At 36.7% G+C, this 24,686-nt stretch overlaps 2 protein-coding genes across 3 annotated transcripts in view; both read right to left on the bottom strand.

The window, feature by feature from the left end:
* Positions 1-883: 883 nt before the first annotated feature.
* On the bottom strand, positions 884-8,169 carry LOC117323220 (tetratricopeptide repeat protein 19, mitochondrial-like). 2 transcript variants are annotated; one of them, XM_033878280.1, is made up of 2 exons: positions 7,988-8,169; positions 884-2,602 (listed from the first exon to the last, which is right to left on the bottom strand). In XM_033878280.1, exons 1-2 carry the CDS (start codon positions 8,140-8,142, stop codon positions 1,597-1,599), a joined length of 1,161 nt encoding a protein of 386 aa, XP_033734171.1. In that variant the 5' UTR covers positions 8,143-8,169; the 3' UTR covers positions 884-1,596. The 2 variants fall into 2 exon arrangements, with proteins under 2 accessions (XP_033734171.1, XP_033734170.1); XM_033878279.1 differs by lacking the exon at positions 7,988-8,169 and adding an exon at positions 4,402-4,591.
* Positions 8,170-16,583: 8,414 nt separating this feature from the next.
* The window catches only part of LOC117323219 (bifunctional glutamate/proline--tRNA ligase-like), a 34,695-nt gene continuing 26,592 nt past the window's right edge, over positions 16,584-24,686 (bottom strand). The window contains 10 exon segments of the mRNA XM_033878278.1: positions 16,584-17,126; positions 17,559-17,702; positions 19,655-19,815; positions 20,523-20,696; positions 21,237-21,431; positions 21,657-21,812; positions 22,342-22,443; positions 22,700-22,852; positions 23,327-23,536; positions 24,224-24,275. Of these exon segments, the coding sequence (XP_033734169.1) occupies positions 16,970-17,126; positions 17,559-17,702; positions 19,655-19,815; positions 20,523-20,696; positions 21,237-21,431; positions 21,657-21,812; positions 22,342-22,443; positions 22,700-22,852; positions 23,327-23,536; positions 24,224-24,275 (1,504 nt within the window). The 3' untranslated portion in view covers positions 16,584-16,969.

Raw genomic sequence — 24,686 nt, 5'->3', positions numbered from 1 at the left:
TCATTCAGGCATTTAGGGCTAGTGGTGATTTAAAGGAAATGTTGCCGGCCGACAGACGCAGTGACTTCTGAGGTACCAGTGAAGCTAAACACAGAATGAAACATCTCTGTGGTGAAAAAACATATGGTTTTCTAAAATATCACATTCGTGGTAAACAAAATATCTTTAAAGGTAAATTCCAGTAGACTACTTATAAAATGTTGATTTTAAGCTCCTCTGGTCTAAAGGTAGGATGAAATTCAAACAGTATAGATTTCGGCATTCAAAAACTACTTTCTCAAAAGATTTTATGACTTTAAATTAAACTGCAGTACACAGTAAAAGTATAGGGAGTTAAAACAGCATTAAAATTCCTTGGATCTTGGGGATCAAGGGGAACCTATACAAAATGTATGTGAAATTTGAGAACAGCACTATGAGCAGTAAACAACTTCAATTGTCAACATCCAAGATGGCCACCTATCCGCCATTGTTATTTTCCGATCAGTCCCAAAATGCAATATGCTTAAGGACCAAGGGAACCGACATAAGAAATTTGAGAAAGATTCATTATGTACTTTCTGAGATAATGGTGATAACAAGAATTGTTTATGGACGGATGGACCAAGGATGCAGGGCGATTTGAATAGCCCACCATCAAGATCTGATGATGTTGGGCTTAAAACTATCTGATTGTGTTTAATTGCACTTCAAAAATTTGAAACAGATCAGATGGAGGTCTCAAAATTTGGTGTCTGAAAATGAGACTTTTAAGACAGATCTTTCCTCATTAATATCCTGCTGTAAAACCCTGTACACTAGCTTATAGATAGTATCGGCCTTGTTTGTATACATAAATGGGTAATTGGACCAAAATGGAGTTCAAAATATGATGTTAGGTCAATTAAGTTTCATGTCTCTTTAATTTATAAAACAAAACACACATAACAAATACAATTATACATAACTTTGTAAAAATCTGAGATCTTTCACTAGGTTATATTGCAGAATTCATACCAGTAGTTGTCGAATCCACACAACCTATTGCTTTGTATTGCTCACTTTACACAACAAGTATTACGATGTACAAAACACTGCAAACGCACATGTATCTATTTGTTAATTTAGACTTGGCACAAACATCCATATTTCAACAATTTTTCATTTAAAGTTGAACATGTCGTTTGGTTTCAGAATCACCAGTCAATATATTCTGTCAGAGTCCATATACCGGTATATAGTGCTACTGGATCTATAACACCACTTTGTCATTTTCCTTTAACTAGAGTTAAAAGCAATTATAGTTATTTTGTTTTTTTATAGTTATTTCGTTTTTCTATGTTAACGAAAACATTCCTTATCATAGGAAATAAATATGACTTTCACCAGCAGCAATTTACACATTTCTATAGTATTTCACCAGCAGTAATTTACACATTTCTATAGTATAAGTTTCCCTGTATTTAAGTGTGTTCCTTCGAGTATTTCAGGTGTTTATGTTATTATATTAAAAATAACTGCTACTTTTACAACTCTAGTCAGACTAGAATAAGCTAGAAATAAATATCGGTCTGGAATTGTAATTTTGGTTAGCTAAAATCCTAGACATCCATAGCATCACTTGACAGGCTGTGATTGCCTAGCCTCATTCACTTTATCAAGACAATGTCGAGCTTGCTTCTGAGCAAACTCATCTCCAGCATCTTTAGCAAGTTTGAATGCCGTTGAACACCTCGACTCTGCTATATCTAGATGTGAAAGTTTGAGTGAGATTGCTCCTAAGTTGCTATAAATAGCATGTACTGCATCACATGATTCCATGGTCTGACTTATCACTAAAGCCTTTTGCAGGGTCACTTCTGCTTTGGTGTATCTTGCTTGAATTATTTGCACAGCTGCTAAATCATTTAACACCTTAAGCATCTGAGAGGAATTCTCACCTACCGCATGAGTACATATTTCTTCACAACGGCACAAAACAGTTTCAGCTTTCTCTAGTTCATTATGATGAAGGAGATACCGGCCGTATGTCTGAAGAGCAATACCTAGGAGACCATAGGTATCGATATCAGATTTGGGATTGGTTTTAATTTTCTCTTCTTGACATTCTATGACTGTTGTTAACCCTAGTCTGGCCTCATGATCTTTCCTTATTATGGCATAAAGACTGGAGAGTTTTAGGGTGAGCTCCATCACCGCATTGTCTTTACGGTCCCCACCAGTTTCAAGGTAGCCTTTTAATGTGTCCTTGTACAATGCTTCTGCCTTGTCAAACTGGCCCTGACTGAGTGCCATGTCCGCCATCGCATCAAATATATATGTTCTAGCTTGTATACTAAACTTTTTTGAAATTTTGTCTTCGTTGAATTTCTTGTTTGCCACCTTCAACGCTTTATGATAGTACATGTCAGCTTCATCAAATTCTTTTTTCAATTGTGCCATTTTTGCGAGTCTGACATAATTTTCAATATCCGTTCGATCCTCAGCTGAGTCTTTATCTTTGTCTTTATCAGTTTCAGCAACTTCTTCTTTCTCAGCTTCATCAACTTCCTCTTTTTTCATAGTGAAGAGACTCCACATTCCAACTGCAGTCAAACTCGCATGTTTCCAGAGAGGTTGAAATCTGGAAAGAGATTAAGGTAAATTAAATGTGTTTTTTAATCAAATAGATTTAAGCAACATGATTTGATATCCAAGGGTTGGGAAAGACAGGGGCCATGGGCCATAGTCACATAAAAAACAGAGCAATGGCCCACAGGAATTTCTTACAACAGTGTTGAAATGCCCATGTTATTGCTCAACCTTCCCATTTCCCTGGATATCTTTGTTCAGTAGACAATCAGAATAAGATGCTTTATAAGTTTATAGTTACTGTTGTGAATACTGAAAAAAAGTATAATGTGTTGAGACTTTAATTAGTCATATTGCTATGATGTATTCATTCAAGTTTGATAACACATCGGATGCAAATTAAATTTAGTGTTTATTCCATGTATCCTTAAGGACATTATCATGGCCATGGAATATGATGATACAAATTTTTCAACAGGATCGATAATTATCATTCATTTTGTCATGAAATGTAGGTCAAAATTAGCATCCACACGTTTTCAGGAGAGCAATTGTTGATGCAAGTGATGCAGATATGCAAAAATAGAAACACTGGGCCAGTATCATGTTTAAGTAACTATATTTTCAAACAATAGCATCACTCGATTATTTAGTTGTCATCTTAAAATTAATCAAAAATGTTCTTCATATTTAATAGCAAGGACAACTTTTTCTTTCATGTAGGTTAATTAAAAGGTCAAAATGTAGGTAATTGATCTCCTTTTGGTACATGACACCTCACCGCGCCTAGGTGAACCCAAGCCCCAAGTATCATGAAGTTCCCGTGACAAGTAGCCCCTAGTGTAATAGGAGTGGAAAAATGCACGGCCAGACCGGGGTTCGAACCCGGGACCTCCGAACACTAGCCGGATGCTCTACCGATTGAGCTACCTGGTCGCCGATGATCGACCCGGTCCAGTTCCGCTACACTCTTCCCTCCTATTTTTTTTAAGTCTTCGACCCAGAAGACTTCACAACTCACAACCCAGGTTCAGGTATCCCCTTGTCAAGTATTCACCTCACTTGAAACAAGGTTTGGTCACGGCACCAAATGTAATAGGAGTGGAAAAACGCACGGCCAGACCAGGGTTCGAACCCAGGACCTCCGAACACTAGCCGGATGCTCTACCGATTGAGCTACCTGGTCGCCGATGATCGACCCGGTCCAGTTCCGCTACACTAGTATGAAGTTCAAGCTGTGAAAAGCAGTGCAGGAAATACAGCCCAGACAAACTTTTTCTTTCAAAAGCATCAAATTCATTTCTTCTACAACAGCAGCTAGTATTTTTTTCACCTCATGATCATTTTTGTAAAATGCATCGGGTATATTTCTGATAAAACAGGATCCATTCTGAACCCCAAGACCCTATATATACACTTATTGATATTTACTTATAAATAAATGGATAGGATATTATACAATTTAACCAATAGGTCAACTTTCTTGAAAAGGATTGCAATCTACAATGTAAACTTATAAAAATATTTTATATATCTACCAATTAATGTCAAAATGAAATCTTGACAGTTTCATCTGGATATCGATTTATTGCTTATTTTTATGAGTTATCTACCTTGTCACTGATTTATTATTATTTGTGATAATTAAGTAGCATATTTATTGTCAGTCAAAGATCAAAATACGCTAAGTATTTCGTAATTCATCCAAATTTGTACTATATAAGTAGTCGCGGTCTGACGGTAATATATTAAAATTTCTAGACAATGACCTCCACACAACCTCATAATCATAATCTTTCACTCTTTCATTCAGCCGAGCTGTGAGTTGTGAATAGAGAAATAGTTCATCACCTATTGCTGTAAAATGGATATTTCCGTGGAATTATCAGTCGTGTATATTCTGTTATGCCTTTAGTCCTATAGGTGTTGCCAAATCCAATATGCTTGTAAAATTTGTCTGAGCAAGCCCTTACTATTCTGCAAACATGTTTCATGGGGGCTGCCATCTTGATTTTATGTTAGGTAAAGCTGAGCGGATGATTTCGAGTATTTTTTATCATAAATATAATTTAAGTTGTTTGTAATGGAATTTTGCTCAAAATAACAACTTTAGTACATATTTAAAATTTCCTCCGACAGTTTGCTTACTTCTTTACCATAATAAAAATTACCAAACTAAATGCGTAGCTTACTGATTCCGGTCTCAGAACGAGGCCAACCCATGCGCTCTCTTTTCCGATATCGCCATCATGGGGTTCGCAAACATTTGGAATGCACATCCCAGAAAGTTTGGGCCAGGCTCACGTTACTGGTACGAATTTCACCCATTCTTACTTCCTAAGATAAAATAAACATCCACTAACCATTATACAGCAAAAATATTTTCTATATGCTGAAATTTTGTATATTTTATAAGATGATGTTGAACGTAAAACAATTTCATGATTTGTCGTAAATCGATCTGTAGACATGTGGAACAGCCAGACAGGAACAATGAGCGAATTTCTAACAAAAATAGCATACCTGCGTTTAGATCGGAAAATGTACATACCATAAACTTGGAAATTTTAAAAAGAAAACGAAAAATTGTAATCGGTCTCTTCGGACCATAATCATTTTTAGAACGAATATTCATACCCTGCCTACACTGCTCTCCGGCAGAAATTGTCCGTCCGTCGTCCAGAGCTACGTTATCGCAGCTAAATCATTTTGTACTCTCCTTTTTGTACCATTTCAATTTCGTATACCACGAGAAGAAAACAAGTCTTAGCCTATTTCGTATCCCATTAAAAGGATTGTAGATCTTCGTTTGAGCTTAATTGAGTGTCTTTTAGAAAGACGTATTACAGGTTGGGCATGTTAATGTATCGCTATTAATACCAAAATGACGAAAAACATTTTTTGTGTAAAAAAATAAAGCATACGCGAAAAAAGACGCTTGAAACTGGAGATTTTATAAACAACATTCCAACTTGTTGCAAGTTGTTAATTCAGTGGTTTTACTGAATAATTGCAAATACAAATAAATGAAAATCATCAGTTTGCTGTAATAGAGATAATTAACGTGTGCCCAACTGGGAACGGTTAACTTGTAGTAGAGACATACACAAAGATAAGAAACATCACTATTTTCCTGTACAAGTGCATGTGGTGGCTCCCTTTATTCTACTCCAATAATATTAGAGGTTTACACGACAGGAAACTTTTGACAGGCTGTCATGTAACCTCTAATCACCACCGCACATAAAACCTGTTGCTGTGACCCACCTAATTAAAGTCGTTTAAAAGTTATCTTTACTCACATTTCATATGATCTGACTTACCTTATTCTATTTATCTATCATAAATACACAAAGTTACACAACGTGTGTCCATATCTATATCCAAGATCAGTGATTATTAGCCTCTTTTGTCGTTTAAGCGTAGGTCCCATTTGTATATACCGCCATACTTATTTTGATTGTGACCTCTCGAGGTTATTTCTGGTTTATCCAAATTTGGAGTTGAAATAGACGAAACAAACGAAACGTTGTGAAAATATAACCTTACGCTATCCGTTTTATTTGTAATCCGTATTTTATAATGACCGGAATAGCAAAGTTGTTTTAGTGACCCAATATTTGAACACAGCAGGTTGCAAGTGAATTATTGTGGATATAATTATATTTAAGAGGTGTCCATCAACAGTTTGTGCATAAATGGATTGATACTTCATCAACAAGTAAGCGTACACATATTTGTTAACATGAATTATCGTTTTAGATGGTTTATGACACTTTTTTGTCGTGCCCCAGAATCAGGGCGCTGGCAGCTACAAGAAAAACACGCTGAGGGGATATGAGGTCGCAATATCCACCAATGTAATCAGGTGGAATAAGACCTCATATACGTATAGGAGTACCTTTATTCATGACCACTCGAGAGCGCCTTGTCCCCTATCAAACATGCACAAGCACAAGTAAATTGGGCTTTGCACATTAGTGTATTGATGTACCGGAACTTATTTGACATGTTCTGGTTAATCGGCCATAACATCGGACCCAAACATGGTCACTTTTAAATACACAAAAAACACATGGTGTTTTAGGCCACTACAAAAGTTACTTCATTATCCAAAAACTATCATACTGATGGAATATAGTATTTGCTAATTAAGCACATTGTTGCTATTTATCCGTATATTCGAAAATCCATTGGGTTCTATTCAACATGTCATAGTTTTGTAATTACGCCGCCATCACATCAGACTAAAACATAGTCAAATTTAAACGCACACAAAAAGCACATCATTTTATGTAGGCCACTACAAAAGTTGCTTCATTATCCAAAAACTATCATACTTATGGAATAAAGTTTTGTTGATCATGCACATTGTCATTTAATCTGTATTTTCAAAAATCCATTTGGCCCTCGCCGAACACTTTGAATATGTTGTGGAATAGATCGCATAAAATGATCATCGATCATTTCATATCACATTACGATTTTCTCAAAACGTTATAACCTAAAATAATGTTACCTCATTATCCACAAACTAACTAACGATATTCAAGCTAAAAAAAATCGTATTTTCAAAAACCCCAGTGTCTGGTTTTCAAGTTTTCTCCAATATGGCGTCAAGTGAAAACTGAACCAAGCGACTGCTAAGGGTTGTGGAAAGGTCAGGAGCCACATAGACTATAAGGGCAAATAGAGAGTTACTTATCTCTGTTATAAATGTTTCTGGTTTAGGTTCAACATTCAAATCACTACTTCTTAATCATGATGATGCACCCAAGACTGGCCAGAGGCATTGTTGGTCCCCAGTCTTCTCTGGTTTGACTCGTAGGAGCACTGACATGAAACTTTTTATCAAAATGCTTTTTTCGATTCTTCATGTATATAGGACGATAAAATGGGTACTGACAAAGGGCAAGAGGGAGTGGGACTCCATTTCATCTGTTTAAGAGGACTGGAACAGATGTTGATGGAAATTCAAATTGTAAACATTATCAACTGTAACACACATATACTTAAAATGACTTAACTGAAAATTTCAAATATAATTCATTGAAACTTATTTTGCCCTTGATTCAACGATATGACATAACCTGGTGTACTGAAACATTTTTCCTTTTTTTGCAGCCGAGTTTGCAAGAACACCCATGGAATCATCCGTAAATATGGTCTGAACATGTGCAGAAGATGCTTCAGAGAATATTCAGATGACATTGGTTTCAAGAAGGTACAAATCATGATTAATTTTTTTTGGGGGGGGATACATAAACAGTAGAAATATTTCGTCATTCACCCATAATTATACTATTTAAGTAGTCGCGGTCTAACGGTCCCATATCAAAATTTCTAGACAATGACCTCCACACAACCTCATAATCATAATCTTTCACTCTTTCATTCAGCCGAGCTGTGAGTTGTGAATAGAGAAATAGTTCATCACCTATTGCTGTAAAATGGATATTTCCGTGGAATTATCAGTCGTGTATATTCTGTTATGCCTTTAGTCCTATAGGTGTTGCCAAATCCAATATGCTTGTAAAATTTGTCTGAGCAAGCCCTTACTATTCTGCAAACATGTTTCATGGGGGCTGCCATCTTGATTTTATGTTAGGTAAAGCTGAGCGGATGATTTCGAGTATTTTTTAATCATAAATATAATTTAAGTTGTTTGTAATGGAATTTTGCTCAAAATAACATCTTTAGTACATATTTAAAATTTCCTCCGACAGTTTGCTTACTTCTTTACCATAATAAAAATTACCAAACTAAATGCGTAGCTTACTGATTCCGGTCTCAGAACGAGGCCAACCCATGCGCTCTCTTTTCCGATATCGCCATCATGGGGTTCGCAAACATTTGGAATGCACATCCCAGAAAGTTTGGGCCAGGCTCACGTTACTGGTACGAATTTCACCCATTCTTACTTCCTAAGATAAAATAAACATCCACTAACCATTATACAGCAAAAATATTTTCTATATGCTGAAATTTTGTATATTTTATAAGATGATGTTGAACGTAAAACAATTTCATGATTTGTCGTAAATCGATCTGTAGACATGTGGAACAGCCAGACAGGAACAAGGAGCGAATTTCTAACAAAAATAGCATACCTGCGTTTAGATTGGAAAATGTACATACCATAAACTTGGAAATTTTAAAAAGAAAACGAAAAATTGTAATCGGTCTCTTCGGACCATAATCATTTTGTACTCTCCTTTTTGTACCATTTCAATTTCGTATACCACGAGAAGAAAACAAGTCTTAGCCTATTTCGTATCCCATTAATAGGATTGTAGATCTTCGTTTGAGCTTAATTGAGTGTCTTTTAGTAAGACGTATCACAGGTTGGGCATGTTAATGTATCGCTATTAATACCAAAATGACGAAAAACATTTTTTGTATAAGAAAAATAAAGCATACGCGAAAAAAGACGCTTGAAACTGGAGATTTTATAAACAACACTCCAACTAGAACGAATATTCATACCCTGCCTACACTGCTCTCCGGCAGGGTATGAAGTCCCTCCCATTGCCGATAGTGTAGCAAGCCCCGATGCGATTCACATCTGGCAGTATTAGCAGTGGTGCAATTTTTCTCAGATAAAAAAAAACACATGTAAATTGATGATTCTGGTATCTATTATGAATATTCAAGCAACAAACCTGCACATTACTTCAAATGTTTGACAAAAAATAGTAAAATACAAAACGAGCAAGACACACGGAGATATCAGTTCAAACATACCGCCATCTTTGATACAAGTGTAAAGGTCAATTTCCTTATAAGGAAATTAAAATAAATTGATGCTAATGAGGTTTCCGCGAGATTTCAACAGAAAAACAGATTCGGAGTAATATATCTCGGTAAGGAAGGTCAATTCATTCTGAAATTATTTAATTACGCAAAGTAAGATTCGCTTTCTTCACAAGAGTTACAAAAGAGTGGGTAAACATCTCTGATTATGTATTTATTTATCGTAGTAGCTTCATCCATATATGGATCACGGGTTCCATATTTGGGTTAGAATCCTCGCGAGAGTTCTTCGAGAAGTATCATGGCGGATCACGGAGACAACTCCGAGCAGTATGATATCAGAATATGCGAATTAAAGATTTCTAGATTAGACGGTAGGCCAATACAATGCAAATTGTATTAGAAATGTTTAATTATACGAACTTTTACTCCAAAATTAAACGATATGCGCTATTTTGTAGCATTTTCGAGGTTCACTGTTTTCCTGTAGTAGACATTACGAGCAATGGGAGGGAATCGTAGCTCTGACAACGACTATCTGTGAGAAATTGTCCGTCCGTCGTCTAGAGCTACGTTATCGCAGCTACACTCCAACTTGTTGCAAGTTGTTAATTCAGTGGTTTTACTGAATAATTGCAAAAACAAATAAATGAAAATCATCAGTTTGCTGTAATAAAGATAATTAACGTGTGCCCAACTGGGAACGGTTAACTTGTAGCAGAGACATACACAAAGATAAGAAACATCGCTATTTTCCTGTACAAGTGCATGTGGTGGCTCCCTTTATTCATGACCACTCGAGAGCGCCTTGTCCCCTATCAAACATGCACAAGCACAGGTAAATCAGGCTTTGCACATTAGTGTATTGATGTACCGGAACTTATTTGACATGTTCTGGTTAATCGGCCATAACATCGGACCAAAACATGGTCACTTTTAAATACACAAAAAACACATGGTGTTTTAGGCCACTACAAAAGTTACTTAATTATCCAAAAACTATCATACTGATGGAATATAGTATTTGCTAATTATGCACATTGTTGCTATTTATCCGTATATTTGAAAATCCATTGGGTCCTATTCAACATGTCATAGTTTTGTAATTACGCCGCCATCACATCAGACTAAAACATTGTCAAATTTAAACGCACACAAAAAGCACATCATTTTATGTAGGCCACTACAAAAGTTGCTTCATTATCCAAAAACTATCATACTTATGGAATGAAGTTTTGTTGATCATGCACATTGTTATTTAATCTGTATTTTCAAAAATCCATTTGGCCCTCGCCGAACACTTTGAATATGTTGTGGAATAGATCGCATAAAATGTTCGATCATTTCATATCACATTACGATTTTCTCAAAACGTTATAACCTAAAATAATGTTACCTCATTATCCACAAACTAACTAACGATATTCAAGCTAAAAAAAATCGTATTTTCAAAAACCCCAGTGTCTGGTTTTCAAGTTTTCTCCAATATGGCGTCAAGTGAAAACTGACCAAGCGACTGCTAAGGGTTGTGGAAAGGTCAGGAGCCACATAGACTATAAGGGCAAATAGAGAGTTACTTATCTCTGTTATAAATGTTTCTGGTTTAGGTTCAACATTCAAATCACTACTTCTTAATCATGATGATGCACCCAAGACTGGCCAGAGGCATTGTTGGTCCCCAGTCTTCTCTGGTTTGACTCATAGGAGCACCGACATGAAACTTTTTATCAAAATGCTTTTTTCGATTCTTCATGTATATAGGACGATAAAATGGGTACTGACAAAGGGCAAGAGGGAGTGGGACTCCATTTCATCTGTTTAAGAGGACTGGAACAGATGTTGATGGAAATTCAAATTGTAAACATTATCAACTGTAACACACATATACTTAAAATGACTTAACTGAAAATTTCAAATATAATTCATTGAAACTTATTTTGCCCTTGATTCAACGATATGACATAACCTGGTGTACTGAAACATTTTTCCTTTTTTTGCAGCCGAGTTTGCAAGAACACCCATGGAATCATCCGTAAATATGGTCTGAACATGTGCAGAAGATGCTTCAGAGAATATTCAGATGACATTGGTTTCAAGAAGGTACAAATCATGATTAATTTTTTTTTGGGGGGGGGGATACATAAACAGTAGAGAAAATGTTCAGGATTGTAACCTGTGCTTCACTTTATACATTTTGAAATATGTTGGATCGAAAAATAATCCCTAAATATTTCACAATCACATGTATTCAATATTATGAAAAAAACTGTTTTAGAAGTTTTGTTTCTACTTTCTCCACTAAACCTAGTTCTAGATACTTTTGATAAATTTAAATACTTTGATCATTTTGTTAAATGTCAGATCTGCTTATTCTGTGAAAATTATTAGCCTTCTTTTGCGTTTGAAGATGGAATGATGAAAGAATTATACGTCCTACATACCATTTTATCTTGTCATTTCAGTTGGATTAATGGCCACTCCTTACAACTGGGAAGAAGGGTGAAATCCACAGAGGAATGCAGGAGATGAGCTTTATACAAACAACTGTGTAACGGACATTGCTCTCAATCTCACAATATCAAATAAATCCCTGTTTCCTCATAATTCTGTAGTGGATGTTATTTTATCTCCAGGATTGGTTAGAAGAATTATTTCATTTGCAAGGTGGCAATGTCTTTAGGGCAATGTCTTTAGACAATATGTATGAAAAAAATCAGAAGATTTTGGGCATATCGGGTTATCTCCTGCCCTAAAGCCACACTTTACAATGTAGGTAATTATGTCTAACTCTTTGGCTGATGGTTCGTACAGATTATGAAAAGTGCCAGATTTTTGGTCAGTACAGATAGTGCTGGAATTGATTAGCTCCATGAGAGCTTGAAAAGTACTGGAATTTATAAACTTTCTTCCTGTAAAAGTGCTTTTTCAGATTCCTCAACGTTCATGTAAATAGCAAATCCAGTGATGTTTAGTATAAATCACTTTTCTGTTGCAATTAAACGGAAGTTACTTGACTAAATGTTAATATATAACGGCATTGGTTATTTTGTGTAATATGTCTGATCCACATGAGCTTTCTGTTTTCTCCTGAAAACTGGCATTTTAGGCATGCTTTCCCAAAATTTGCTGGTAGCTGAATAAGTTGAATGTCAAAATCAAGACCTATGGATAGCAATGATGAAAAATAAAAATTGTTCCAGTAACTTTTGTTCTATAGCACCAGAATAGTGATTTTATATGCCTCTCAAATATATATCTGGAACTGCTATTCACATGAACCTTAAAAATTGCCACAAGAAAATTATAAAAAAAAAAAGATTTTCAAATTCCTCGATTTCCTATGTATACATGTATGGACAAAAAACTGCACCTTGGTAATTGAGAAAAGGTGCTAGAATTCTGGTTTTGAAAGTATGTATGAACCATGTTCATTAGTACTGGTTCTAATGATTTCTGACAGGGTCATAACTTCTGAACCATTGAAAACGTGTTGTTTGAAACTTAGAAGGATACTTTCTCCACCTAAAACTGATGTGCAATGCACTTGTCTTTATGCAGGACTAATAGGTCAAGGCCAAAGGTCTAATACATTTTATAATAAAAAAAATTTGTCTGGGCCATAACCTCCCAAATGTTGGAAGATGTGGTAATCAAAGCAGGATCACCTTGAGACAATCGTCATCATTGCATTGCTGTTGGGTCACTGTGACCTCAACTCTAAGGTTGATCGAGTGCTAACTTTTCCAACAATTCTAGTCCGGCCTACAGCTTTTAAACTATTAAATATATCTTTATGAAAATTGCTATTTACCCTGAGAAAATACAGCGCTCTGTCATTTTATCCTTACAACCTTAACCTCGAGGTTAAAGGTCAAGTACCTATGAATTTTGTCTGGGCTAACTCTCTAGCCTTGGAAGATATCTTCAAACATGTAGTATACTTGCATTACCTAATGTTAATACACGCCACACTGCTGCAAGGTCACTGACCTTGTTAAAGTGCATTTTAAGGTCCACTGACCAGAAGGGTTCTGATGACCTATTGTCATCGTGCTTTGTCGTCGTGTGTAAACTTTTTATTCAAAGGACTCCTCAATAACTAAAGAACATGTAGTTGTGCATCCTTTATTTTATTTTATTTTTTTGATTTTTTTTTCAAAATGGCCGCCGGCTTCTCATTGGTTGAGGCTTGTCAGGACAACTCCTCTTAAAGTACTACTCCGATTTTAACGAAACTTGCAATACATTATCAGTATAGCATGTAGTTGTGCAACCTTTATTTATTTTTTTCAAAATGGCTGTCGGCTCCTCATTTGTTGAGGCCTGTCCGGACAACTCCTCCTAAAGTACTACTCCGATTTTAACAAAACTTGATCAGTATAACAGTTAAAAAAATGGGAAATGAACAGGTGCACTCCTAGGTCAGGCAGGGGACTTTGTATTGCTGTTGCAATACTATCCATCCTTGTTTTTTAGAAGTTACAAAAGACACGAGCTTTAGCGAGTGTCTTTTGCAATTTTTAAAAAATAACTTACGAGTGTGAAATAAATTCCATATCCAACAATTATGAGTCATGTGACCTGTTTCTACAACAATAATATTGGCTTGAATCAATGGGAAACGTGGCCAAGTATAATTTCGAGTATGCAACTAAAGTGTACCGGTGACGTCCGGGACCTTGTGATGTGACGCAATTCGATTATTGATGACGTCAATAACAATTGCAGCTTGGGTCAAAGTTCAAATTCTTGACCAATCAAAAGACCGGAAGGTCATTTACCACTAGTGGTATATGACATATATTTAACCAACAGTCGGCACATTTATACAATGGCTTGATACTGGAATAACACGTCGTATTGTGGTAGAAATGATATTAAAGTCTCATTTGGTGTTTGTTAAATGCAATGTGATTATTGACTTGAATACAGTATGCAACACTGGCAATGTTTAAAAATTTGCAAGTGTATGCTCACCTCAAAAAGTTGAATGAAATAATCTACCAAATCCGAGGTCTGAATAATTATAGTTGCAGGAAAGCAGTATTTTACTGAAAGTCATGGTAAAGGTCAGAAGTAGGGCTGAGAGTGAGGTTCTTGAGATCTTGAGATCTTGGCACCAACCATTGAATGATCTTTATTGGTTCTATGTCGGACTGATCTCCGCTTTTCTTCTTTCTTAACAATCTGTTTTCATTACAAGGACAAGTGGAATCTACATGTGAAGTTTCAGAAATATTCCTCCAGTACAGTACTTTTCAAGAAATACTCACTGTGATTGCTTATGGATGGACCTCGAATGTAGCACTATTTGAATAGCCCGCCATCTGATGATGACGGACAAATAAAAGAAATCAAAGAATTTGTATAATATGTAAGAATTAAATTAGCATTAAAACATTTCTTAGGAATTGGTGCACAGAAAAGATTACCAAATTTCAAGATGGCCACTGGCAGCCATGATGAGATTTCAGATTGACTCAAATTGAACTTGATTGTGATCTATTACAGAAAGGTTATTGAAAAGGTATTTCTTAGAAGTTATTATATCGCATCGGAATCAAACAAGTCCAATGAAATCCTCAAAACGAGATCTGAGTGATCTTTAATTGACACCCACCATTAAATGATCTTTATTGGTTCACTTATATGTAGGCTGATCTTTTCTCTACTTTCTTCTTGTTTCCTCTTAATAAAATCTAGGAGGAACTTTCTGAGAAACAGCAATAGCAAATATCAATTATTAAAAATCCAATTATATATTGTATAGAAGTTTGTTAGTTCCCGATCATTCTCAAACTGGAAAACTATTGATGAAATCTGAGGATCCATCAAAACCTTTCGGAGAAATAATGATAAAATTAATTTCAATAAAAATTTAACTATGGGGAGTGGAAATGTCATGCGCTATAATGTTTGAGAATATAGTGATAACAGACTTCAGCTGCCAAAATCCAAGATGGTTATCCGCCCTCCATTTAGTTTTGAAAAGTAGGCTCAAAGTTGAAATTGTCCGGCATCACTGAATTGTCAAAATTCAAAAATGGCCACAGTTTATTTGCCATTTTGTTTTCGGATCAGTCTAAAAATTGAGCATGCACAACTAGGGACCCATCGGAGCCCACATATGAAATTTTTGAAAGTTTCAACAAGTATTTTTAATTCTTAGAAATAGCGGTAACGAGTTGTTTAAGGATTGTAACGTCCGACAACAGACAAAGGGCGATTTTAACAGCCTACTTTCTAATGGTGGTGGGTTAAAACGCAGTTGATGCATGAAAACCAAAATGCGGAACTGTTTACTGTTGGTACCATATCAAATTTCATAAAAGACATGAATTAAATGAGAAGATAATTTGGAGTATAAAGTGTCGGCCATCATCGATCATTCTTCCTTCACAGGAGTAATTAAAACCAATTAAAAGTAATGAAATAAGAGATTATGACTATTAGCAGCCATATTTATATGGGCCAAATTCAAAATTAAGAAAAGCATATTAATAATTGTTACTTGCAGGAAGTTCTATAAAAAATTTTCTTCTGGAGAAACAGCACTTCGAGAATCAAAATCAGACATGTAACCAATGCCCATGATAGTCATCCTGAATACACATCATGGACTATGGATTGGGAACTCGTGCCATGTGCGATATAGCTCTGTGTGAAGTCTGACATGAAGGTTCTGTCGAATATCATCTTCATTTTAATTCAGGATGACAATCGATTAGCTACCCATTAGCAACGGGGCTCAAATTCCAGTGAACAGGAAGATGTCTAGCTAGCCTGATCTTCCTGCTTTTCGAAATCGTTAAGTCATATCTTGTTCAATAGCTCAAGTTTCCTCTGGCCCTGACATCATGTCTGGTGTAGGGCCCCTATACCAGACATGGTGTCAGGGCCAGAGGAAACTCATAAATAATAAATTAAGTAGGATTCACGATCTGTAATATATAATTACATGTATATAATAATTTCAAAAATTGTCCGATTTTCTTTTCTGGGGATTAACTACCCTAACTGATACTAAACTATATACAAGAGGCTCATGGAAACCGTCATCTGTCAAACACTTACAGCAGGGACACAACCCTCAATCTGAATGCCTCAAATCACCATCATTACCATAAATTGTCTGTTCACATTAGGCCGTTATAGACACAATGTTGGCATACAACACTTACATGTTGACAGGGGACATAAGAATAACTAGTCAGCAGCATACACACCTAGGTTAAACTCATTCCAAATGGTTAAAGGAAGAAAACCACAAAACAAGCATAAGAAGTTCCATTGATTTTATTTATTATAAATAAAAGTTAATCTTCCGAGATCTTCAACAATTCTTTCATTGTATTATTGCACCAAAAGGCTTGTTGTTACAGTTGATAATGGCAAGGAACAAAATGTAATCATGTAGTCTCCTGTTTTATCCATCAAACATGACACCAGACAGTCTTCACATCATACCACTCGGGTACTAAATATTCACAACCAGTTTTAACTTCCATTGCTTATAGCTGTTTAACAGGTTGATTCTCAATAAATAAAAATAAATCATTGAACAAGTAATTGGTAAAATGTTTGTGGTGTTTCAGGATTCATACAAACATCCCGGTCTCTCCAGGTGTAAATGAAAATTATTTGTGTAAATCATGGGTACAATGTCTTAGTAACTCCTGCCAAACAGTGTGTAGTATTTGGCATCATTGCCACAGCATGGCATGATACACTTAGTGCCCTTGGCCATCTCCTTAGGCTGTTTGAATGGGATACACAGCCCCTTGGCTCCCATAGCAGGTGCCCCTTCCTCCACAACAGCATCCCTGTAAACATAGAATACACTTACAAAACTTTCAACACAATTATATGGTATTTGTTCATAGAACATTTTTCATTCCAATATTTTATTCTAAAACTTGAATATGTCTGAAAGATATTAATGCTCCCACTCCTTTATAACAATGGGTCATTTGACGAAGGGGTCAAAGGTGACCTATGATCCTTTAACCTTGACCACATGAATGTGATACTAAAATGAACTGCAACTGGATGGCAGGTGACATGACTTAAATGGACAGACAGATAAAATGTCCATGGCCTAATTTAACACATTAATAGAATGAGAACATAACCATTTCCCATCCTTCGATAGTTTATTGTATGAATTGTGGTTTAGGAGACAAAAGGAAAGGTTTATAATAGTTCTTAAGAAATGGACAACAATGCAAAAAACATTGAACTGGAGCCAATAATACCTGGCACTGTCTTTCTTGATCTTGTCCTCGCAGGGAATATCTCCACAGAATGGAGCCTGGATGATCTTCTTGTCGTCAAGACTGTTACAGAAGTCTTCCCAGTCGTGCGTCACTGACATGTGGTTAGACAGATCCTCATTGGCTCTGAAAGTGTAAACAAAGTTAATTTTTTTACTTATGCTTGATAAGTAGTCAAGTTTCATTGATTAAGGAAGACCTAAACTAGTCTTCAATTTAGAACCAGGACCCTATGGTCAAAGTTATCATGAGTGAATCAATTTCAAAAGCACTGTCCATGTCACTGAATTCACACCTATGACAGCTAATAGAATGGCCCATCTCTTTGTGATATGGATAGATCACACCTAAGACAGCTAATAGAATGGTCCATCTCTTTGTGATATGGATAGATAAATTCCAGATCGGGAGGGCTTACCTCCAAATTTAGAGGACTTACTACCAGATTGAAAGGGCTTACCACCAGATTGGGAGGGCTTACTACCAGATTGGGAGGGCTTACTACCAGATTGGGAGGACTTACTACCAGATTGAAAGGACTTACTACCAGATTGGGAGGGCTTACTACCAGATCGGGAGGACTTACTACCAGATTGAAAGGACTTACTACCAGATTGGGAGGGCTTACTACCAGATTGGGAGGGCTTACTACCAGATTGGGAGGACTTACTACCAGATCGGGAGGACTTACTACCAGATCGGGAGGACTTACTACCAGATTGAAAGGACTTACTACCAGATTGAAAGGACTTACTACCAGATCGGGAGGACTTACTACCAGATCGGGAGGACTTACTACCAGATCGGGAGGACTTACTACCAGATTGGGAGGACTTACTACCAGATTGAAAGGGCTTACTACCAGATTGGGAGGGCTTACTACCAGATTGGGAGGGCTTACTACCAGATTGGGAGGGCTTACTACCAGATTGGGAGGGCTTACCACCAGATTGGGAGGGCTTACTACCAGATTGGGAGGACTTACTACCAGATTGAAAGGGCTTACCACCAGATTGGGAGGGCTTACTACCAGATTGGGAGGGCTTACTACCAGATTGGGAGGGCTTACCACCAGATTGGGAGGACTTACTACCAGATTGGGAGGACTTACTACCAGATTGGGAGGACTAACTACCAGATTGGGAGGACTTACTACCAGACTGGGAGGACTTACTACCAGATTGGGAGGACTTACTACCAGATTGGGAGGACTTACTACCAGATCGGGAGGACTTACTACCAGATCGGGAGGACTTATTACAAAATTGGGAGGACTTAATACCAGACTGGGAGGACTTACTACCAGATTGGGAGGACTTACTACCAGACTGGGAGGACTTACTACCAGATCGGGAGGACTTACTACCAGATCGGGAGGACTTACTACCAGATTGGGAGGACTTACTACCAGATTGGGAGGACTAACTACCAGATCGGGAGGACTAACTACCAGATCGGGAGGACTTACTACCAGATCGGGAGGACCTACTACCAGATTGAAAGGACTTACTACCAGATTGAAAGGACTTACCACCAGATTGGGAGGACTTACTACCAGATCGGGAGGACTTATTACAAAATTGGGAGGACTTACTACCAGATTGGGAGGACTTAATACCAGACTGGGAGGACTTACTACCAGATTGGGAGGACTAACTACCAGATTGGGAGGACTTACTACCAGATTGGGAGGACTTACTACCAGATCGGGAGGACCTACTACCAGATTGAAAGGACTTACTACCAGATTGAAAGGACTTACCACCAGATTGGGAGGACTTACTACCAGACTGGGAGGACTTACCACCAGATTGGGAAGGGCTTACTACCAGATTGGGAGGACTTACTACCAGATTGGGAGGACTTACTACCAGATTGGGAGGACTTACTACCAGATCGGGAGGACTTACTACCAGATTGGGAGGACTTACTACCAGATTGGGAGGACTAACTACCAGATCGGGAGGACTAACTACCAGATCGGGAGGACTAACTACCAGATCGGGAGGACTAACTACCAGACTGGGAGGACTTATTACAAAATTGGGAAGGCTTACCTCCAGATTGGGAGGACTTACTTAGCAAACAGGCTCTGTTGAATGTTGTTAAGGGTGTCCCTAATGTTGGTGGCCAGGTTGTCAATGGCAACTGTTGACTTGGCAGCGGTGTCTCGTCTTACGAGAACAACCTGGTCCTTTTTTATATCTCGAGGACCCAGCTCCATCCTGAGGGGAACTCCCTGAATACAAACAGTTAGTTTTAGTTTATTTGTTGTGTGGTGTCAATTAAAACATTGCTTCTCACATATAGTAAGAATTTTCGCTCGTTACAAAATTTTCGCTCAATATTATTTTGTAAATATCCTATATCTGATTAACACAATGAAACACACGGACTTTAATTTAGATAAAGCAAAGAAAATCATTTATGACCTTTCCTTGATCTATTAATTAATCATCAAATAAAAGTTTTAATACTGCATGTCAGTTTAAATTTTCAGTGACAATATAACAAAGCTTTCTATTCTTTATAATAATGAAGATGGAAGTATGGCGTTAACTTTACAATATGTAAATTAAACATGAGAAACACATTATCATATCTATTAATTTAACCCCTTTTTAATGAATTAAAAATTTCATAAGCTATACCAAAATTTCAAACTCTAACAGACTCGGGTTAAGTTATGTATATAAGGGTCAAAGATGTAATATTAAAGGTAATAATCCGGGTAACACTGGATCCTTGCAAAGGTTTGTCTGCAGGATAAATGTAATATGGGGCAAAGAAGTAATTCTAACAGTGTGGACATATATATACATATATATACACACAATTAGTATCAATTACTGAAGTAATCTACCTGGAATGGCAATGAGGTCACAAAACAATACAGAACAGGTCCTGATGCTGAACAGTCTATACAGAAAACGTGTACACTTTTACCTTGAGCTCCCAGTGATAAAACTTCCAGCCCGGTGAATAGTTATCACGTAAATCACACTTGGCCCTGATTCCAGAGGCTGTTAATGAGGCCTGGAGGTCCTCACACTTCTTAAGGAGTGCTTTCTCATCAGCCTGGGACAAACTGGCCGTGATACCACATGGTACGATTATAACCTGTACGAAGGGGAAAGTACGAGGGTGTAGACATTTATATGATTTATAACCGGTACAAAAAGGAAAGTACGGGGGAGTAGACATTTATACGATTTATAACCTGTATGAAGAGGAAAGTACGGGGGAGTAGACATTTATATGATTTATAACCGGTACGAAAAGGGAAGTACGTTGGAGTAGACATTTATATGATTTTAACAAGATCTTGTTACAGAACATGAGGCATTAACAGATCTATCAGGTTATTAATTCTTACACCATTGTAACATGTATTATCACTATTTCTATTGCATTAATTGGTATCCGTCTTTATATACCCATCCGAGTTGTATACTTAATACAAATAATGTATGATGTACTTATAAATATTCTTATTACACTTCTTTGAACTAAATATGTCGATGAATCATACAAACTTCTCGGGATTATGACAAAAAATTCAGCTGGTCTAGACTGACAGTGCAATGATGTGCATTAAGGATGTTGTAAGATACAAAATTATTGAACCCCATAACCACGAACCTGTCCCCAATAACCTACCTGTACACTGGCGATTCTCGGTGGGAGGACGAGTCCGTTGTTGTCACCGTGGATCATACACAGTACACCGATAGTCCTGGTCGTGATTCCCCACGAGTTCTGATACACGTACTGCTTCTCACGTGTCTCCGGGTCCTCTATCACAATCTCAAACATCTTGGAGAAGTTCTGACCAAGATGATGTGATGTGGCTCCCTAAAAATAAAACACATCAAAACATTTCTCGTTCATATTAGCAAAGATTTATGAACTGTTTCTGCGAAACATGTATTTACAAAGTATTAGTACTGTAAAGAAATTCAAACCCTCTTTATCTTATAAGCTTTGCCATCACCAGATCTTAACACTGGCTTTGTGATAAAGGGAGACATCAAGTATCATATGTCTTGTCTGTCATTGGTCATTTGACCTTGAACTGACCTGTATGGCTCGTCCACTAGCACTGATATAGGCCTCAACTGTCGTCGTAAAATCTCCTCCAGCAAACTTTTCCTTCTCTGTTTTCCTGCCACGCACCACTGGGATGGCAAGGAGTTCCTCGTACACTCGGGCATACAGTTCCAGGATTGTGTACACCTACAAATGTACAACAGATCTTATACTCTAGGAGCTCACAGACCATTCCTCATATTGTTATACACCATTTCATAGTTCCTTTGATGGCACAAAACCTCAACCAATTGTTTTTACAATTCATACTTTATTATTTGTGTTTGAAAATGAAACCCTAGAGACACATCTCCTCTTCACAGCATTGTTACATGTAAATCAACAGTGATTTTGTCAAAACTCTTTTTCTTATTTTAACTTGAGCTGATCGAATAACAGATATTCTGATTTTAGCAGTTAACATACATTTTAGTTTGAGCAGTATCATATATTCTGATCTGAGTAGTATAACATATGTTTTAGTTTGAGCAGTATCACATATTCTGATCTGAGTAGTATAACATATGTTTTAGTTTGAGCAGTATCACATATTCTGATCTGAGTAGTTTAACATATGTTTTAGTTTGAGCAGTATCACATATTCTGATCTGAGTAGTATAACATATGTTTTAGTTTGAGCAGTATCACATATTTTAATCTCAGCAGTATAACACACCTCCTCTTGTGCATCTTTAGCATTGCCGTACGCTGTGTGACCTTCCTGCCATAAAAACTCTCTCGTCCTCAGGAATGGCTGTGGATGTTTGAACTCCCACCTCTGTAAAACGGATTTTCATTGATATTTTTATAAATACAAAACCATGTATGGGATCTGACATGAGTGGTTTGCCAATGAGATTTATTAAATGAGACATTTCAATAGTTTGAACTTTTAAACATAAATTTAAATCAATTATGGTAGAATTAATGCGAAAAATTAATATAACATATTTGCATGTTGATGCCGTTTTTTTTACATCTATTAAGGATTTTTCCTGAATACACAGAGAGTATAATATCACTGTCATACATACCACAACATTACACCACTGGTTGAGTTTCAGTGGCAAGTCTCGATGGGACTGAATCCATTTGGCATAGGAGGGGTACATGACCGTTTCACTTGTTGGTCTGATGGCTATTGGCTCGGCTAACTCGGATTTCCCAGACCTGGTTACCCAGGCAACCTACAATCAACAAAGTAAACTTGTAAATAGCTGGCTGGTCTATCAAACCCTGCAGATCGGAGTGGTTCATGACTGAAGTGTAAGTGAGAAATGGGACAGGTCCAACCAATAACTCGGATGTGGCAGTTATCACAAAATGTTTACACAAAAATTTCAGGAAAATTATTTCATCATAATCATCATTAGGTGGGCAACTGATGTAGATGTCGATGAAGAGAGAATGGCATTAATTGATGGTTACACATAACTGGTGAGCTTTAAAATTTAATTGAAATCTAGAAAATGTCTGTAAGACATAAATGCCTCTGCTGCCTATTGACACCTAGACGGGACGGGACGGGACGGGACGGGGGACGGGACGGGACGGGACGGGACGGTAAAGACTATATGCCACTCAATTTCATAGTGGGAGCATGAAAATACAAAGAGGGAGGCAATCTTACAATATCTACGCGAGTCAATATTAAAACTCACCTCCGGAGCGAAGTCCTCTATATGAGTTTTTTCCCTTTCCAGCGCCTGGTTGGAGACAAACATCGGGAAGTAAGTGTTCTCTACACCAAGTTTCTTAATCTCTGTGTCAAAGAAATCCTTGATGAATTCCCAAATTGAGTAGGACCAAGGACGCAGGATGTAGCAACCACTCACATCATAATACTCAATCATTTCAGACTTCGTGATGACCTGGCAAACACAAATGTTACTTTTAGTAATATACACTTAATGAAATTTAGAACAAATTTCTCATGGATTGGCATCAAAGAAAATATGTTTGATATTAAGTAAGTGTATTGTACTTGTCTGAAAATTTATCAAAAGAAAAAGAAAATGAGACCAGACTGGTGGTCAATTTATACCTGTCTATTGAATGTTTGTGTTATATATTCAACAAGTAGAAAATACAAAAACATTAAATTTTGTATGCAGTTTCAAAGCTTTGAAACACCTGAAATGTACATTTATCTTCAAAAATACTTAAGATTAAAACACACAAAACTTGAAGTTAGAAACATAATTATAAAATTTTCTATTCTAATTGTTCTGTAATTACTAGTGCCTGTTATAAAATCGTTTGGATTCCAGTAACTAACTTAGTACCTATATAGTAAGTCGGCATATTATGTTATAAAATTGTATTGGATTCCAGTAACTAACTTAGTACATGTACCTATATTATAGTAGGTCGGGATATTATGTTAATTGATCTACACTGTTTACTGTGTTTTTATAACAACATGTATTTGTTTGTACAGATTCTAAACAGACATAACAAAGGTAACCATTTGACATTCCACTGGATTAAATTAATTCCCGATATATGTGTGTCTAGTTTCCACCCGATTGTTTTAACTTATTGTCATAATGTCTTACCTGTTGATACCAGTCAGACAAGTTCTCTTCTTTCTTTGCCTCCAGACAGAGTCTACAAGGTACAGGATACATTACAACATACTGTTACTTCATACTCAAATGTACAATACAATTCATAAAGTCAACCACACTTATTTTATCAATATCAATTAATTTTACTAAAACAAGACAGTCTACATGTAATTATAATGAAGTTAAATAACTGTAGGCATATACATTATGTAGTTGTAGTAAGATAAGTGTATAACATATCATCACTTAATTATTATAATTCAGGATCATTTGAATTTTCATCCCTTCATTTACATTTAATCATATCCAATATCCAAACTCCACATTATCCAAGCTCCACATTATCCAAGCTCAATGTATCCAAACTCCATATATCAAAAGTCCACATAATCCAACCTCCACATACCCAAACTCTACCTATCCAAAAACCACTTACCCAAACACCACATAA

This window comes from Pecten maximus, chromosome 3 (assembly GCF_902652985.1).
Source record: "Pecten maximus chromosome 3, xPecMax1.1, whole genome shotgun sequence".
Taxonomy (NCBI): Eukaryota; Metazoa; Mollusca; class Bivalvia; order Pectinida; family Pectinidae; genus Pecten; species Pecten maximus.
This window is presented reverse-complemented; position numbering and strand designations above follow the sequence as displayed.

What these genes read in the sequence shown, in the direction of transcription:
- LOC117323220 (XM_033878280.1), bottom strand. Translation starts at nt 8,142, where the DNA reads ATGGCAGCCCCCATGAAACATGTTTGCAGAATAGTAAGGGCTTGCTCA. An exon ending in TATCCATTTTACAGCAATAG is followed by an intron (nt 2,603 to 7,987) that starts GTGATGAACTAT and finishes ATCTCTTTCCAG; the next exon opens with ATTTCAACCTCTCTGGAAAC.